Genomic DNA, 18,336 nt, shown 5'->3' with positions numbered 1-18,336 from the left:
GCAAGCTATCTGTGGTTGATGGTGTGCAAAAGTACTCCTTTGCTGGTTGACCATGAAACTGCTATGTCTCTTTCTGGTCATTCACTCTGCAGCTACCCAGTGAACCCCCTCTAAACCTTGGAGTTAAACTCTCGGGTCTGAGAGATGCTTGATCTCGTGAGAGAGCCTAAGGACAGGTGAGAACCAGCATTAATTCTGTGAGCTGCTGGCTGTTTCTTGGGAGCGCTTTGTTTTGACTTGAGGCGCTCTGAATGGCCAGGGACCTCTCTGAATGACACGTCTTTAGTTCTTTTTTGCTGTTAACAAACCAGGCTACCTGCTGACAAACAGCTCCACTGCCTTCACCACCGTCATCCCGGGGGCCAGCGAGGCTTGCTCTGACTGGCCCGAGGTGTCTCGTGCTTTCTGTCTCCACCTGCAGTGTTTCTAGTAGAGGCCTCAGCACATCACTGCCCATTTTTTCATCCTCAGTCTTCTTTCCCTTCAGGAATCAGCATGATCGGAAGAGCCCCCGTTAGGAAGAAGCGTGCTGGAGTTTGGGAGTGGGACCTGTGATGCTGTGCGCTGCATCTTATCACAGCTGGAACTCCCTCACTGGCTGTTTTAGACACACAAAGGTCACAGATTCTCTGCTGGTCAGCCAAGGGCAAAAATCACCCTCCTGCCAGCCAGCAGTGCTGGGATCCCTGAGTATTTCAGTGTCTGGCTGTGATTCTCTCATTAGGAGGGCTCTGTTTCATACCTTCAGAAGCTTAAAAAGAACTCTTTCCTCTTTGTTGCATTATCTTTTTACTTTCTCAAATTTGGATACAATTTCTCAAAATCATAGCTCTTCCTTGCCTGGCTTATGAAGGATACCTATGGAAAGCAGAGGTTCAGCACGTTTCCCACTCCAATGGTTATTAGCATACTCACCAAGGATAAACCATGGAGCATCTGCAAGACCATCAGTCCAGTGTTGGTATGTGCCTGGTTATTTGCAGACTCCCTAACCCCCCCTTCAGGAGGCTTTGTACATAAGCTTCTTTCTTTGGCAGCATGCTGGTGATATGCATAAACGGACATGACTGAGGATGGTGGAGGGCTTCCCAGGTGGCTCAGCGGTAAAGAATCTGCCTCCCAATGCAGGACACATGAGTTTGCTCCCTGGGTTGGGAAGATCCCCTGGAGAAGGAAATGGCAACCCACTCTAGTATTCTTGCCTGGGAAATTCCATGGACCCAGGAGCCTGGTGGGCTACAGTCCATGGGGTCACACACAGTCTGACACAGCTTAGTGATTAAACAACAACAAAGGACAGTGGAGACTGTGATTTACTGTTTATTTGCTGCTGATATATATTTTCTTTTTACTTTGAATGAGGGTGAACTATAGGTTTTCATTTGAAATGCTCTTCAGAAGCAACACCAACTCATCTCTGGGACAGAACTCAAAACCAGATTGGGTTTGGGAGTCTAAACTCTCTGCCCCAAGAATTTCTGGCAGATATAAAGTCCTTCCTTCCCGCATCAGCTTCCTCTGTCCCAATTGTTCTAGAGGTTTGGCTTTTCAACAGAATCCAACTGAAGTTCCCTGTTGGGTATGTTTCAAGAAGCTTCTCCCCACCTTATTTCTCTTTAATGGCTATACAATTCCAGCTCAGAGGAGGCAAAGTATTGATCAGGCAGGCCCTGCCTTTGGAGGTACTGACTGGCACTGACGGAAGACCAGGCCAGTGAAGACAATGGACACCCAACCGTGCCACTGGAATGAAGAGCCCACTTGGTAGATGTGGCCGCGCACAGCACGGCTCACCTGGTGGGCTGGGCTGCTGTTGGATAAAGCCCGTGACATGGACCACACACATGTTCAAGGTAGAAACTAACTGATTCTCAGCAGATAGGGCAAGTTGGGGGAGTGAAGCCTAAAAATGCAATCTGCCCACAAGTTCTCTCTCCTCTCCTTTGGCTTGCTTCGGATGCCAGCATGCCAATCAGCGTCTTGCCGAAAGCGCTGGGAGCAGGCGTACCTGTGTGTAACAGATGGTGAGAACTCCTTCTCCAGACTTCTAGACCACAGAAGCTGGGGCAAAATACGCTGAATCCATAGCCATGAGGACCCGCTCTTGAGTCTATGGACCCTGGAATGTGGCGGCCACAATCAAGAGCTTGGTTCTCTTTGTCGTACACAGGGGCATTAGGTGATGGGAGCAGGGCATCTGTCCGTCTCCAGGTGGGAAGGGACCTCGGAGGCAGCTCCAGAGTAGACCACTGAGAGACTCAGAAGGGGAGACCTCTGGCACTGGTGATTGCTACTGGTAATTGTGGCTTTTCTGCCCCTGCTTCAATATCTGGGGTGTGATGGCCAAACTGTAGTGCTGGCATCGCAGACCACCGGCTCATTTTCCCAGCCAGGGTGTGTTCAGAGGAGGCCAAGAAAAGTCATTTCTCTGCTTTGCTTTGACTCGTGTGTTTTGAGGTCCCCGGGTCTTCCAAGGGAGACCTGGCGCTCTCAGCACTGCTCCGCCTCCACGAAGCCCTCCTTCTCATGCCCTGAGGGCTCAACCTCTGTGTAGGTGGAGTGGCTGGGGTGGTTGCGGAACTTCATGGCCGGCCAGTGGTGAGGTCTCCGCTGCAGGGGCACAGACGCAGAGTGAGTGGGGGGCGATCCCACCCACTGGGGACCCTCCCCACCCTCTCCCCTTCACCCAGGGGGACAGCTCTGAGCACTTTTCAAGGGCTCTTGGGGACTACTGTGTGTGAGCCAGGTGAAGTGTAGAAGGCTCCCGGCTGTGATCCTCGGCGCATTGGGAAACCCGCTGGGAGCCCCAGGAGTTGGGAAGGAGGTTATCTGATGCTTTGCCATGTGGACTGCACGACACAAGGTGAAAAACTCAGCAATACACGGAGTGGAGCCCTAAGACTTCAGAAAGTGAGGAAATGGGTAAGAGATGGAATGATCTGGGAGGTTCTGGAAATGCCAAGATAACCCTCTAGACAGGACAGGTCCTGCATCAGAGGTGGGGAGCTGAAGAAAATGCAGATTCCCAGGTCTCAGGCCTTCCTGTTTGCATCCCTGTGGCTGGGGATCTGCAGGTTCCCTGGGTGAAACCAGGTAGGTCTTAGCCTTGGCAGGTCTTAGTATTAACCTACCAATGACTGGTTAGAATTCATAAGAAACAGGTGGCATTGAACCAGAGGGGAGGGAACCACCCAGGCCTCTGGGTGATGAGGTCAAGGGGCGTGTGACCCACGTGGAGGGTTGTGGACCTAGAGGCCACCCTGCTGGGGGATTCAGAGAGCTGGTCAGTCACCACGGGTTGGGGGTGGGCAGGGGCTCCTGAGCTCTGCGGCTCACAGTGAAGGAGCCCAGGCCTTACTTCCCATGCTGCACGTCAGGCTGGCTCTTCTGAATTCTGAGATGTTCAAAACTGCAGCATCCTCAATGAAAGCTCCCAGACAGAGCGACTCTTATGATTACTGTGGCCTGTCAAATCTAATCAAAAACGCACACAGCAGGCCAAGAGGCAAAGACCTCAGTTTCATTATGGCTTTGGCTAATCCCCAGGCCTTGGAATTTGGGTGTGAGAAACCATAAATCACTGGAGATGGTCACATAACCACTCAAGGGCATGTGAGGCATCTGTGGTTTTCTCTCCTTCCTCTGGGGATGGTCACTGTTCTGATTCCACAAATGGTGGAGCCAAAGCAGAGGCCATGCGATAGGACAAGCAGGCCAGAGGAGTCCTGAGGGGCAAGCCCTGGGGGTTAGGGACTCAGAGAGCGCCTGCTAGTGGGAGGTATGCCCGGATGGAATCGATGAAGCCCCTCAAGTGGGCACAGGAGCCTGGTGTGAGGTGGGTGAGGGATGAAATGAGGAGAGATAGGGACTGAATGGCTGGGGAATGCTGACGCAGATGGGGATGGCAGAGGGGGCGCCCCACCCCGCACAGACCTCGATGAAGAAGAGGGCAGCGCTGGAGGTGGGGTGGCCGTTGATGTAGATCCCAGCCAGGATAATGGAAGCCACGAGGAGGACGGCCAGCACAATGCCCACGATGGTGCCCAGGTGCACGGGGGACCCCGTCGTCTTGGGGGCCAGGTTGTTCTGAAGGCCTGCGAAGAGACCATTAGGTCAGGGGATTGAGGAAGGGGGGCCGTGGAGTCCCGGGTTCTGACAAAAGCCCAGAGATGAAGGCCAACAGAACCTTCAGATCTACTCATCAAATACACGAAGGGGTGGGTCGGGTGGAACTATAATGAGCGTGACATTAACTTTGTTCTTAGCACACTTCAGGCAGTTTTCCAAAATCACGTAAAAGTTGCCCACATGTCTCCTAGGGATCATAAAAGCTCTCTCTAATACCCATCCCATATAGGTCCTTTTAAGGAGTTCACAAAGGGCATGTGATGGTTGAGAGATCTGCTGGTTGTGGGGTCTGGAGTCTGGCTGTCTGGTTTCAAATACAGACTCTGCTACTTACTAGCTGTGTAATCTTGGGCATCTTATTTAACTTCTGTGTGTCTCGGTCATCATTTCTGTAGAACAGGATAATAATGATAACTACCCAATAGGATTACAGTGAGGATTAAAATGAAATAATTCATGTTAACTGCTGAGGAGCACAGTCAGTCTCTGGGACAACTTCAATAAGTGTAGCTATTACGAGAGCCAAATGACCACATTTTTACCTGTCACTGTCCACTACCAGACTGTGACCTCCTGGAGGGCAGAGACAGTGTCTTATTCACCTCAGTGTCCTCAACTCTTAGAAAAATGGCAGACCCATCAGAGGAACTCAATAAAAGAAATGAACTAGGTCCTCTAAGGGCTAATAAGCCAGCAAACACTCTCTGAGAACATTGCAAGCATTTGAAATACAGCCCAAGGAGAAGGCTGAGTATTTTCCATAGACTATGGAGCTGGAAGCACATCCAGCCCAACCCTTTCTCGTACAGCTGAAGGAATGGAAATACAGAAGGGTAAAGGGATTCGTCCAAGGACACAGTCAGTGCCAGTCACTAAGAAGCCTCAGTTCAATTCAGTTCATTCGCTCAGTCATGTCTGACTCTTTGCGACCCTATGGACTACAGCACACCAGGATGTCTATCACCAACTCCTGGAGCTTGCTCAAACTCACGTTCATCGAGTCGGTGATGCTAAGAAGCCTAGTTCGCTAATATTACCTGTGGTGGCTTTTTGCTGCTTCTCCTTATCCTAAAAGGATGTGGGGCTAATGACATAGAGAAGATGGAGCAGCATGCGAGCAACAGAAATATTGAAGTCTGTTTTACTTCGCTGGTGGGTGTGATGGGAATCAACAAAGGGTGGGGATTTTTAATAAAATGTTGCATACATCCAAAGTCATTGTGTTCCCCATCCCCTTTTCTCTGCAAGAGAAAAAAGCTTAGGAGAGAAACTACACTGGGGCACTGCCAGGGTATCTGCCAAGAACTGGAGGAGTGGAGAGGACACACCCCGAGCTGGCCTCTCCTGACCTGGCCATCAGCCCGCAGCCTTCAGTGACCCTGATGATCTGAGGGCAGGGCTTGGGCTGATGAGCACACGATGTGGAATAACGTGGCTCAGAGGCCCCTGCCTCCCCTCAGCCCAATGGACACAGATGCACACTCACACCTGGTGCCCACAGAGGAGCAATGGCTCCACCTCTGGTGGGAGAAACCATCTAGCTGTCTAACAGTCCCTCCTCTCCTGCTGGAGCCAGGTTAACAGTCTCCCAGCCCCTGGAGCTGGAAGACTCTTCCATCTCCTCTTTGTGGTAGTTGCAGCAAGGGCTTAAGCTGGCTCTGGGCAAAGGTCAGGGGAGATGGCCGCCCGCGCCCCCACATCACAAGAGAGGAGATTATCCCCCCAGGCAGTCCTGGGATCAGGGACCCTACCTTCTTAAGCGGTGTAAAATTGTGGTGGACAAGTTTTGTGTCCTCTCTGCCAACCCATGTTGGGAATTAAAGGCAACTTTATTAGGGCAAACACTGATCAAAGCCGCCTGCCCTGGCCAGACCCCATAGTGCCCACGTGGCTGAGTTATCTTAAACTGGAGGTTCCGGCAAGGAACGCGGAACTAACAAGCTACCACCAATCGGAAGAATTCGGGAAAAGTCAAAAGGAGAGAGGAGACTCCAGTTCATGCACCCTACCAACCTCCCAGAATCCTGGCTGGAATCCATCTTGGCTGATGCACATTACACCAGGAAGGACCCTGAGGCAGAATGACTGGCCAGAGACAACCCAGAAACTAACACCATTGCCATAAAACCAGAGACTGCAAAGCACAGGGCAGAGTAGTCCTCCTGAGTTCCCTTACCCTGCTGCTTTTCACCCGGGCTCCCCTTCCCAGTAAAATCTCTTGCTTTGTCAGCCCGTGTATCTCCACGAACAATTCATTTCAGAGTGTTAGACAAGAGCTCACTCCTGGGCCCTGGAAGGGGTCCCCCTTCCTGCAACAACTTTAACGAGAGAATCTACTCTCCACCCATCACTGGTTGGGAGGCCCCTTGGGGACAGAGGCCAGGCCACAGGTCCACGGCCATGCCTGCCCTAGCTCATCCTCTCCTCTGCCTCTCACTCCTGTCAGGGCAGTGAATACTCAAGAGCACCATGGTCAGAAGAACTGCAGGAGGTTCCCACCCGAGATGAGAAATGTCTAGATGTAGATTTGCTTTTTCAGCCTCGGGAGTGTGTGCCCAGAAGCTCCCGCCCACGTCCCGCACCTTCCCACCGAGCAGGAGGTTGGAGAAGCCCAGGCTGCTGCTGTTTCCCCCTCCCCAACTCAGGGAGTAAAAGCAAAGAGGCCAGGTGAAGGCTGCACCCTCTGGGGGGTGAGTCCAAGAGGCAGCGGTGTGATGAAGAGGGGCAGGTGTCTCTGTACTCACCATCTCCTCCTGCGTAGGGATTCACCTTGGTGTCATCTTCAAATGGAAAGGAGAGAAGGTGCAAGGTTAGCACAATCACAATGGCCTTTGTCCCGTTAGGATTGGATGAGACTTTAGGGAGGTTCAGTTCAGCCCTTCATTCTGAAGGCTAGGAAACTGAAGCCGAGAGAGGGGAGGTGACTTGCTCAAAGTCACATAGCAGTCTAAAGGTCAAAGGCCACAGACAAGCCAACTTTTCCCAGTGTTCATTCGTTCAACAAATACTTATTGAGTGATTGCTGGGAGTTGAGTCCAGGAGTAAGTACTGTGGATAGATGTGATCTCTGCCCTCAGGGAGTCATGCGGTGGGGTGGGGGTGGGAATGGAGGGACAATGAAAACTGTCCACACAAAGGCAGTCAAGAAGCAGGATAAGATACGGGGCTGAGATAGAGTCCCATATAGGCGGTGTGGCAAAGGCTGGAGTCAGCAAGAACTTGGCCAGTAGAGACATAAAAAGCAGTTCAGTGCAGCTGGAGGGCAGACAGGCTGTGAGTAGGGGGTGATGAGAGTGGGTGAGGCTGGGGGGGGGGGTGGACAGCGGCCTGAAAAGCCAAATTCGGGGCCTTTCACAGTATCCTAGGGGGCAGCAGGAAAGGGAGGAAGGATTTGAGGTGGGGTGTGTGTGAGTCACGAGATCAAATCTGCTTGAAGACCCCCGGGGTACAATGCGCGAGACAGATTTCCAGGCCAACAGACTCCCTCTACACCTCAAGGAGTGTACCCTGAAGCCTCCTAAATAAGTCCCAATAGTTGACCCTTCCTGTGGTTCTTCCCCACAGATTCCTGTGGAGAAAGGACAGCAAAAATTCCACATCAGGAGAATATTCTAGATAACTAGAGATCACTGCTTCAAGCATCAAACATTAAATGAATGGAACCTTCCACAATGTAGGACCTGCAACCTGCTCTGCGTCCTTTCTCCCCCTCCACCATCCTCTTCATTCAAAGGGGAGCTTCCACCGACTCCCCTTTGATTACAGATGTTCAAGACCCTTGGCAGTTTGTCCCAGTCTTCTCTTCTCCTGTCACTTGGGTCAACTCAATAGCACTTGTTACAGTGGGTGTAACAAGCTACGCAAGACTCTCCAGACCTCGGGGTCTTCTCAGATCTCTGAATCGCTGCATATTCTGTTCCTCCTACAGGACGTGCCCTTCCTCCCCTTCACCACTCCTCTTTCAAAAGTCCCACTCCTGAAATGCCTCTTGCAGGGCTGAGGCTAGGGTGACACATGTGAAACAGGGTCTGATTCTGTCTTTTTAAAAATTTTTTGATATTTTGTTCACCATGGAGTTCTTGGCATCACTTTTGATTTTTGCAAATATTGCATGAAAAGATTATTTCTCTTAATTATTGCTTTTGTGTGTGTGTGTGTGTGTGTGTGTGTATGCCTCCTTAACTTTTATATCTGCACTGAGTGTGTCACTTACCTTAGCCTAGTCCTGGTCCCAGCCCTGTCACTTCCCAGAGGACAGATGGGTATGTCCTCCCCTGTGTCCCACGGCATTTGATCTGTTTCTGGAGCATCTTGGGTCCCCTGGTTTCCATAGACTATGAGCCTCTCAGCAACCAACCGTTTCACGCTCCCAGTACCTGAATATAATACCCTGTTCTGCTATACATGTCCAATAAATCTTCAAATATCAAAAAATCACACTAGATAGTGGAAGAACAAACCATAAGACAGTTTAAAAATAGTACCCCATAGCGGAAAGGGGCTTCCCTGGTGGCTCAGATGGTAAAGAATCTGCCTGCAAAGGAGACCCTGGTTCGATCCCTGGGTTGGGAAGATCCCCTGGAAAAGGGAATGGCAACTCACTCCTCTTTCCTCCAGTATTCTTGCCTGGGAAATCCCATGGACAGACGAGCCTGGCAGGCTACAGCTTATGGGGTCACAAAGAGTTGGACACGACTAAGCAACTAACACTTTCACTTCATTTTCACAGGGAAAATGGGGAATAGAATGGAGGAAGAAAACAAGAAACTAAGCTTCTTTGGATATAGTTGCTTTTGTAGATTTGACTTGGGAATCATTTAACTGTTTATCATGTATCGTCATCGTTGTTCAGTCGCTAAGTCGTGTCCGACTCTTTGCGACCCCATGGACCGCAGCACGTCAGGCCTCCCTGTCCCTCACTATCTCCTGGAGGTTGCCCAAGTTCAAGTCCATTGAATCAGTGAGGCTATTTAGTGATGCTAATTTCATCGTCTGCTGCTCTCTTCTCCTTTTGCCTTCAATCTTTCCCAGCATCAGGGCCTTTTCCAATGAGTTGACTGTTCGCATCAGGTGAGTTAAATTCAGAAAGTAAAGAATCTGCCTGATAATGCAGCAGACATGGGTTTGATCTATGGTCTGGGAAGATCCCCCTGGCTGTGGAGCAACTAAGCCTGTGAACCACAACTAATGAGCCTTCACTCCAGAGCCCAGGAGCCACAACTACTAAGCCCATGTGCTGCAACTTAACGAAGCCCACCTCCTGGAGTCAGGGCTCTGCAACAAGAGAAGCCATCACAACGAGAAGCTGCAACCAAAGAAAAGCCTGCACAGCAACGAAGGCCCAGCATGGTCAAAAATAAATGAACAAAATTACAGAAACCCCTAAAAATTCAAAGTAAAACAAAACAGAGAATTGTTGACTTATAACAGAAAGATACGTTTTCTTCAGGAATTGCAATACACAAGGTATTTATATATGCCTCTGAATCTGTTTTTTAACTACAAGTTAAAAATGATGGATTACCCGAAATTGACCAAAGTAATCCTAAACATGATTGAGCAAATTAACTTGATTTTTTGAATCAACTTGTTTTGAATCTAGACCATTGGAAATACACTGTAGCCCAAGCCACATGTAGTCTTGATAGACAAATAGACACCTGCAGCCAGTCCCTCCCACAAGACGACTAAAGGTGACCACGCTGTGCCCACAGCAGCTTTTCTTCCCCTCACTGAGGGCTGGTTCCCAGACGCTGCCTTGCTAGGGGTCCATTGAATGCAAACTGGTTCCCTAATTAATGGATTGTGGTCCAGGCCCATGAAAACCCACAGAGTGAAGAAATATTTGTGATGTCTACTGAATGAGTGGTCATTTCCTGTGGTTAGCAGTCACTTCTTGCTGCTACCAACATGTTCTGTTCAGCTGCTCATCAGATGAGTCCTTAGACTGCACAGATACTCCGGGTCAGTGCCTGTCTATCCTTACGATAAAATACATAGATTTAGTGGCAGCTGCTTACCACTCTGAGTTCATTCTGGTTCATTTAAGTGGGCGGCATTTAGCAAGTAAGTAACTTAAAATCCAGCTCCCACACTTCCTGCTTCCCTGGCCCTTTCTGCTTTTCTGGCTGGCTGGGGAGAGAAGGGGTCCACGACCCTTCAGCAGCCATTCCCACTAACTTCTCTGCTCTCCACCCCTGCCCTGACCAGGTGGGTCCCCCTGGCTGAAGTGCTGTATCCCCTTCATTCACAGCATCTTCCTGGACCCTGAGCTAGCCTCTGCCCCCAGGATGTCATCTCCCTGTGTAGGCTGTAATAACACAGGCAGGGATTGACCCAAACCTGTCCCTCCAGACACCTTGAGAGCTTGTTGTGGGGACAAGTCCTTGTCACATTTTTTTCTTATAAAGGCAACTTGCTAATCTTTGCCACCTCCTCCAGGACTGGAAGGCCATAAAGCCATAATTGTCCTTACTGTAATTAATGTTTCCCATGTGGATTACATAGCAAACAGGAGGGACACATTCCTGGGCTGACAGGAGACACACAGGTGATAAAACTGATCGCCGGGACACATTGTATAGGGACAGCCCTTCATGGCCATAGTCTGGGACTAAAGGAGAATAATTCCAAGTCAGGGCTTGAACCCAACCCCCAGATGCCAGACCCTGGGCTCTCTCCATGCCCACGGCAGCCACCCCTCTGGCCTCAGGCCCCATGGCTCACCCAGACATAAGCCCCTGAGGGAAAGGCTGGGTTCTCACCTAGTGTCTGCAGACCCCAACCCAGCTCTGGGCTCAGACTGAGCCCCCAGTAGCACATAGGGTTAACTCAAGGATGACTGGCCAGGGGGCTCTCTTAAGTGGAGTTTCCTCTGACTGGAAGGTCACCCCTGAACTCCACTATAATTCCCGAGGGCAAGGTCTCCTCTTGCTGCTTTTTCATGTAATCTATTCAGTCTCCTGCTTCACTGTTCACCCTTCACTATTCTCCCACCCACGGAACCCATGAAGACCCTTCTCTATTCCTTTCAGCATGAGAAAGGCAGTGGGGTTGAACGAGCCAGATTGCTGCTTTGGGAACCAGATGAGACCCGATACCACATTTTCCTGGCTGTGTGATTTTGGGTAAGCCCATCAACCTCTCTTAGCCATAGTGTCTCCTCTGTAAACTGGGGATCAAAGAGCATCAAAGTTCAGGATAATTAGGAGGATTGAGTGTTAATGGGTACACAATGTCAGCACCCTACCTGGCTCATGGTCAGTCCCCTTAGATGTTTGCTCTATCAACTGTTTGCTTCTCTCCGGCCAGATCCATGGGTTTCTGCTTTCTGGTTCTCTAGGCTGCATTTCAAAGGCAGGGGGAGACCGCAGAAAGAATATTCCACTGCTGAGCAACCTACTTTGCCCCTCATGAGCCCATTTCCTTGTCTATAAAATGGGATTGTGGATGAATAATGTTTAAAAATACCAACTTTTTTCTCCTTTCCATTTGCTCCTTTCAAACAGGTAATTGGGCTCAGGGGAGGTAGGAAGACCCCATACATCTTTCAGTCTTAGACTTAGGGCAAGGGCTTAAAATCTAGATGCCATGTATCAAAAAAGGATGAGGAAGGAATTTCTCAGAGATAGCCAAAGAATCCAGGGACCCTGCCTGGTCTTCCCCACAGGGTGGATGGACCTCCGGCAGCTTCGATAAAACCCTAGGCCTGGGTGAAACAGAGCAGGATCCTGTGGGCCTTGCCCTCCATGTCCTCAGCCTACCTTTCTATGTGGAAAAACTTTAACCAAAGAATAAGTTTAGTCAGAGACGTGAGAAAACACAGAAACATAGGAAAACAAGACTAAATGATAATACAGTCATTAGACACAGTCAAGGACCTTTGGACACCCAAACCTCCACCAGGTGGAAGAAGTTAACTGCATGAGGACCAGACTGTAGCCATGACATAACTGCCACAATTCCGAGAACTGGCCTCGAAGAAATGGAAGCAACTTGACCTTGGAACTGAAGACTGGTAGATAGCAAGTCAGACATGAGCAGGTCCCACCCCATCCTGGATGGGGTCACCTTTCCCTGCCTGACCTGGACCCTGGTGACGAGAACATGCCCCGAGAGCTCCCTTTTTGTGGTTCGGTTCAGATCAGATCAGATCAGTCGCTCAGTCGTGTCCGACTCTTTGCAACTCCATGAATCGCAGCATGCCAGGCCTCCCTGTTCATCACCAACTCCTGGAGTTCACTCAGACTCACGTCCATCGAGTCAGTGATGCCATCCAGCCATCTCATCCTCTGTCATCCCCTTCTCCTCCTGCCCCCAATCCCTCCCAGCATCAGTCTTTTCCAATGAATCAACTCTTCGCATGAGGTGGCCAAAGTACTGGAGTTTCAGCTTTAGCATCATTCCTTCCAAAGAAATCCCAGGGCTTATCTCCTTCAGAATGGACTGGTTGGATCTCCTTGCAGTCCAAGGGACTCTCAAGAGTCTTCTCCAACATCACAGTTCAAAAGCATCAGTTCTTCAGTGCTCAGCCTTCATGACCACAGGAAAAACCATAGCCTTGACTAGATGAACCTTTGTTGGAAAGTAATGTCTCCGCTTTTCAATATGCTATCTAGGTTGGTCGTAACTTTCCTTCCAAGGAGTAAGCGTCTTTTAATTTCATGGCTGCAGTCACCATCTGCAGTGATTTTGGAGCCCAGAAAAATACAGTCTGACACTGTTTCCACTGTTTCCCGATCTATTTCCCATGAAGTGATGGGACCGAATGCCATGATCTTCGTTTTCTGAATGTTGAGCTTTAAGCCAACTTTTTCACTCTCCACTTTCACTTTCATCAAGAGGCTTTTGAGTTCCTCTTCACTTTCTGCCATAAGGGTGGTGTCATCCGCATATCTGAGGTTATTGATATTTCTCCCGGCAATCTTGATTCCAGCTTGTGTTTCTTCCAGTCCAGTGTTTCTCATGATGTACTCTGCATATAAGTTAAATAAACAGGGTGACAATATACAGCCTTGACGTACTCCTTTTCCTATTTGGAACCAGTCTGTTGTTCCATGTCCAGTTCTAACTGTTGCTTCCTGACCTGCACACAAATTTCTCAAGAGGCAAATCAGGTGGTCTAGTATTCCCATCTCTTTCAGAATTTTGCACAGCTTATTGTGATCCACACAGTCAAAGGCTTTGGCATAGTCAATAAAGCAGAAATAGATGTTTTTCTGGAACTCTTGCTTTTTCCATGATCCAGCGGATATTGGCAATTTGATCTCTGGTTCCTCTGCCTTTTCTAAAACCAGCTTGAACATCGGGAAGTTCACGGATTGCTGAAGCCTGGCTTGGAGAATTTTGAGCATTACTTTACTAGCGTGTGAGATGAGTTAAGGACTGCAAAATTCCCAGCCATATCAGGACCAAGCCAGATAACAAAAACCCAGCGGGGCTTTCCAAACCCCCAGTACTGGTTGGTGTAGGTGCAACAAGACCTAAGAGGTGACTCAGAATAGCCTGGGGTTCATTATGCAGTATTTATAATAAATTAGTATTGCCATTCCCTTCCCACCACCCCCCCAATCCGTTTCCACTTAGGTGCTTATGGGTAAATGGCTGCACACAGGAGGAAAGTTACGTTATCTAAAGCTATCAATCAATGCATCAATCCAGTGATGCAGGACAGGGAGGGACTTTCCATCGCTCTGAACAACCCAACTCTACCTTCACTGTGGGGCTGCTTCTGGCTCCCAGTCCGCTCTCCTCCCTTCTCATGAGTGTACATTTTGCTTTGCTTATTAAAACTCCTGCTGCTTAAAACTGTTCTATGTCTCTAGATCGATTTCTTTCCCTTGTGAGGACAAGAACCCAGGAATCACCATTCCACCAGTAACATGGGGATGGCAGAGAAGGCCCCAGGGACAGCCAGGCCTGAAGAAGCAGTTCAGCAACAACCCCAGATGGTCAGAGCTGTCCTGCACTACCCTCTGCCCGCTGGACATCACAGGAGTGGAAAGTCAAGCCCCAGCACGGCGAGGGTGGAACTTCCCACCACACCAGCCCAATGAGGGGTGGGAACCAGAAGGGAAGTCACAGAAAAATTATGCAATCTTTCTCTGACATCTGAGTGTGTGGGACTGAGTTCATACCTGCTATCGGGATGCCAAGATCTCACAGGTTCTCTGAGAATTGCTATTAAGATGAATCAAGTTATTATGTAAACTAATTGGCATTGTGCTGGGACAGTAATTTTTCCCATTGCCACAGTGAATTCTGTTCCACAACTCTGACGTGGGTGTGGAGTCCACTCGTCCTAAACCTAGCTCTGTATCTCACTAGCAAGTGACCTCTGCTCTGGGAGCCTCAGATGTGATAGGATGCAACAACCCTGTTCCCTGAGATAATCCCCATCAGGGGCAGTGATGCTCCAGGGCCATGGCTCCTCCCCACCCTTACCTTCCGTGGTTAGGCTGTCAACGAAGAGGGAGGAGGAGGTGGTGGTGAAGTCTCTGTCAAAGGGGCTGAAGGAGCTGTCGGGGGAGGACGAGTAGGAGTCCTCGTCCTGGAAGTCCTCACACGTTCTGCCTTCTGCCTGCAAGACAGACCCGGGGTTGCGATGCACAGAGGCCTTGCAGCAGCTACGTCGCACGCAGGAGGACCCTGGGGGTGCCTTCATCCCTCAGCGGCCAGAAGATTTAAGATGCCAGTGAGTGGTCCAAGCATGGTAATCTAACCAAAGCTGGGCTCTGAATGCATTTAAGCTTTCTACTTTATCATGAAAGTGTCTTATCTTACAGGGCAATTTACCTGTCAGCCACTTCGAATCCTTCTTGAAGGAGCTGAGATGCCAATCTTAAATAAATAAAGCGAATGAGTGCATTCACCAACAGCCAATGTCAGAAACAGGCTGCTGGATGGACAAGGGGTTTGGGGGGTGTTTTTCTGAAGACTAGAAACAGCTCACCCAGCCTCACTGATAAAACAGATGGTAGTGAGAGCATAGCAGTAATTCTGGGGGTTCACATTTAAATGCTGGGCCCAGCACCTTCACCATTTCACTAGCTGTGAGCGGCAAGCCAAGTCACTGAACCTCTCTGAGCCTCAGTTTCCTTCTCTGATCGGTGGGGACACTGGTCCGTAGCTCCTGGGACCATGATAGGATTAAATCAGAGCAAGTGCTGGGCACATGCCATGTGCCTGCCCTGCAAGAAGGGAAAGTGAGAGGAAGGGAGGGGAAGGGATGCATACATGAATGGGTCTCTCTGTGTCAGTAAAAGGTGTGAGAATAGGACATTACCCATCCAAAATGTTGAGCATTCTGGAAAATTCCAAGTGAGAAGGAACCTGTGCTTGTGCATGCGTGCTAAGACACTTCAGCCGTGTCCAACTCTGAGACCCTATGGACTGTAGCCCGCCAGGCTCCTCTGTCCATGGGATTCTCCAAGCAAGAATACGGGAGTGGGTTGCCATGTCCTCCTCCAGGAGATCTTCCTGACCCAGGGGTTGAACCTTTTTATGGGATTCTAAATGGGAGGTGCCAGGTACAACCCACTTCGCTCCCAGAATGACTGCCTTCCTTAAATGCCTGAAGGTTTGAGCCGGGGCAGTCGTTTCTTGAATGTTACCAGGCACACAGCCTCCTAGAAGATTCCAGCGTGGCCAAGGCCACACCCAATATACCCTCTGCAAGGACCAAGAGAGCCCCTGGAGAACTGCCGCTCTGGGCCAAGTCACCAGGAGAAGTGCTTATCCCAAGGACCCACTGAGCCCTCAAAAACCTCCAACAATGGTCTCACTGGCGCAGAGCAGACAGGGAGGCAAGCCCCAGGTGAAGGGGAGAATGTCACCAAGAGAAGAGAAACCAGGCAAGGGGCAAACCTGCAGCCCTGCCCTTCCCCCACCCGGCTCACTTCAGGCTCTCACCTCCTGGGCACAGCCGTAGGCCAGCCACTCCTGGCGATAGCGGTCAAAGCCACTGGAACATCTGCAGGGGGAAATCAAGAGGCTGGAGGTGTGATGGGATTGACAGAGAAGCCCTCCCCTACCCCTATGCAGTAATAGCTCTCCAAGGGGAGCAAGGAGGAGGCGAACCTCCCCAAGACCACTGAGCAGGTGCCTCGGCACCAGGTGGCTGTGATCAAGCCCCTCCTGCCCCCTCTACTCCTTCCCCCAAAGGAGGGGAAGCTATTTGTGGCATCCCCACCCTTCTCCTGACCCAGCTCCCCAGGACCAAGGCCACACCCACCCAGATGCATGTGTGTGTGTGTGTGTGTCTGTATGTCTGTATGTGTCTCTGTATTTATGGAGCTGACAGACTGCATGACCTCTAATGACCTTAAGCCCCACCCTGCAACTCCGGGCAGCCCAGAAACTGGGCGGAGAAACCAGGGAGTTCACACACGTGTTCTCATCTGGGGAAAGTCTTGCTCATTCGCTGAATCCCCCTTCTTTGTGGAGGAGCCTAAATTTGGCAAGGAGGGGCGAGGCCAAGGATGGACATCAGCCAATCTGGCCAACACCCACCATGTGGTCACTGAAGGGCAGAAGTGAGGTCCTGCCAGAAACTGGGAGAGATGAGATCTTGGCTGACCAGGGTCCCCTGAGAGGACACTGCACAGCTCAGCTGGGCTGGAAGACATCAAGTGCTTCCCTAGGGAAGGGGTGGGGTACGAGGATGAACCAGAGAATATTCTCCACGGCGTCATGCTCAAAGTTCCGTTCTTCACTTTTTGGTGCCAGGAGAATCCACCAAGTCCTACTCAAGTGCAGGGACCTCTGGATGGGAAGCCAATATCACCAGCCACCAGTACTGAGAAAGGATGTGAGGCTGGTGAACTCTGCACCAGCAACCGCCTGCCCATCTGTCCAAGACCTGGCGAGGCCGAGGCTTCCAGGCTCTGCCAGTCCTTCCTTCCAAAGACGCCTCTGAGCTGCTCCTCCTGTAGCAGGGACACCGAGCGGAGCCGTCCACGGTCCCCTCTCTCAGGTGCTCCATGCCCCCTCCTTCGAGGCGTGGAAGACTAGGGGCATCGCTGAGGGCTGGGAACTCAAGTTTCCTTTAGGCCAAACTAACTGGTTCTTTCAAGGACTAAGCCTTGGATATAGGTCCAAAAGCACCCCATTCCAAGCCTGGGGCCAACCAACCCAGACGCAAAGGAGAAAGGCAAGAGAAATGGCCATTGTTTGAGCGTCTCCTGAACGCCAGGTGTTACCCCAGTCACGTGCTGCCCTTGCGCTATCTCAGAGGACCTTTGCGATGACACTGTAAGGCAAGGGTTACGACCCTCATTTTCTGAGCCAAATCCTGGAGTCAGGGTCACCCGTAGACTCCAAGGTGGGCCATTAGGGGACAATGTGGGGTGAAAGGAAAATACCTGCATGATAAGTGAAATCATCTGAGTCAGATCCGGCCCCCGTGCAGGGAAGGGAGGCTCTGCAAGGCTGCAGAGGGCAAAACAGGCGGAGGCGGAGCCAAGAACCGTGAGGTGGTTTCAAGCAGCAGTTGGTGGGAGAGACCACGGTAGCCAACTGCCCTGCAGCAGCCCTCATCTCTGGCTTTTTAGAAATCTGGAGTCAGCTCTCAGCTGAGGCTCCAGAGATCCGTCAAGAAGGAATGGGCCTGGCTTGGGTGAGCCTGGGCCCACGTACATCTGGGGACAGGATCCCTGATGGAGCTTTTCTGTCCTCTACTTAACATAATCCAGCAAAGATAATGTCTACAGCCAAGGCCCTGCCCCCCCACCCCGACCAACTCTCAGTAAATTGTCATGGTTTTCTGGGCATGGGCATATGCATTAAGTGCGGGTGTAGCAAGCTAGGGTTTTGCTTTCATCTGACCCATTTTGCAGTCCTCATGGCTCAGCTGTTGTTGGATGATGCTGAGTCACATGGTGGCAGCCAGCCGCAGCATTCCAGGGCTCATCTGAGGTCATCTGGATTATTGCCTCACACTCACACGGGGCTCTCACATTTGAAAGTGCACAAGATGGATCACACCGCAAGTCTCCGTGCCAGGAAGATGCAATCTCGGGCCTCCCCCAGGTACTCTCTCTGAGGCTCTGTGCATTTCATGTGAAGGACTCTGAACACTTTGCAAAAATTCTGTTTTGTATTTGAGGAGTTAAAATAACAGGCATGTTCCTCACCCACATCTCCCTGAATCACATAACCCCTGCCCATTTTATAGGGAAAATAAACTGAGGGCGCAAGAGAGTGAATAAG

The 18,336-nt window shown here is 50.5% G+C and overlaps 1 protein-coding gene across 1 annotated transcript in view; it reads right to left on the bottom strand.

Annotated features, from left to right (window-relative positions):
* Nucleotides 1-1,304: 1,304 nt before the first annotated feature.
* Nucleotides 1,305-18,336, bottom strand: part of PLXDC1 (plexin domain containing 1) — a 67,247-nt gene continuing 50,215 nt past the window's right edge. The window contains exons 11-15 of the mRNA XM_010843132.1: nt 16,039-16,099; nt 14,572-14,707; nt 6,873-6,908; nt 3,934-4,094; nt 1,305-2,610 (exon numbers count right to left, since the gene is read on the bottom strand). Of these exons, the coding sequence (XP_010841434.1) occupies nt 2,491-2,610; nt 3,934-4,094; nt 6,873-6,908; nt 14,572-14,707; nt 16,039-16,099 (514 nt within the window). The 3' untranslated portion in view covers nt 1,305-2,490. The remainder of the gene's footprint in view (nt 2,611-3,933; nt 4,095-6,872; nt 6,909-14,571; nt 14,708-16,038; nt 16,100-18,336) is intronic.

The sequence above is a fragment of the Bison bison genome, unplaced genomic scaffold (genome assembly GCF_000754665.1).
Source record: "Bison bison bison isolate TAMUID 2011002044 unplaced genomic scaffold, Bison_UMD1.0 scf7180017864180, whole genome shotgun sequence".
Taxonomy (NCBI): domain Eukaryota; kingdom Metazoa; phylum Chordata; class Mammalia; order Artiodactyla; family Bovidae; genus Bison; species Bison bison.
Note: the sequence above shows the minus strand (reverse complement) of the source record. Positions and strands in the feature narration are given on the sequence as shown.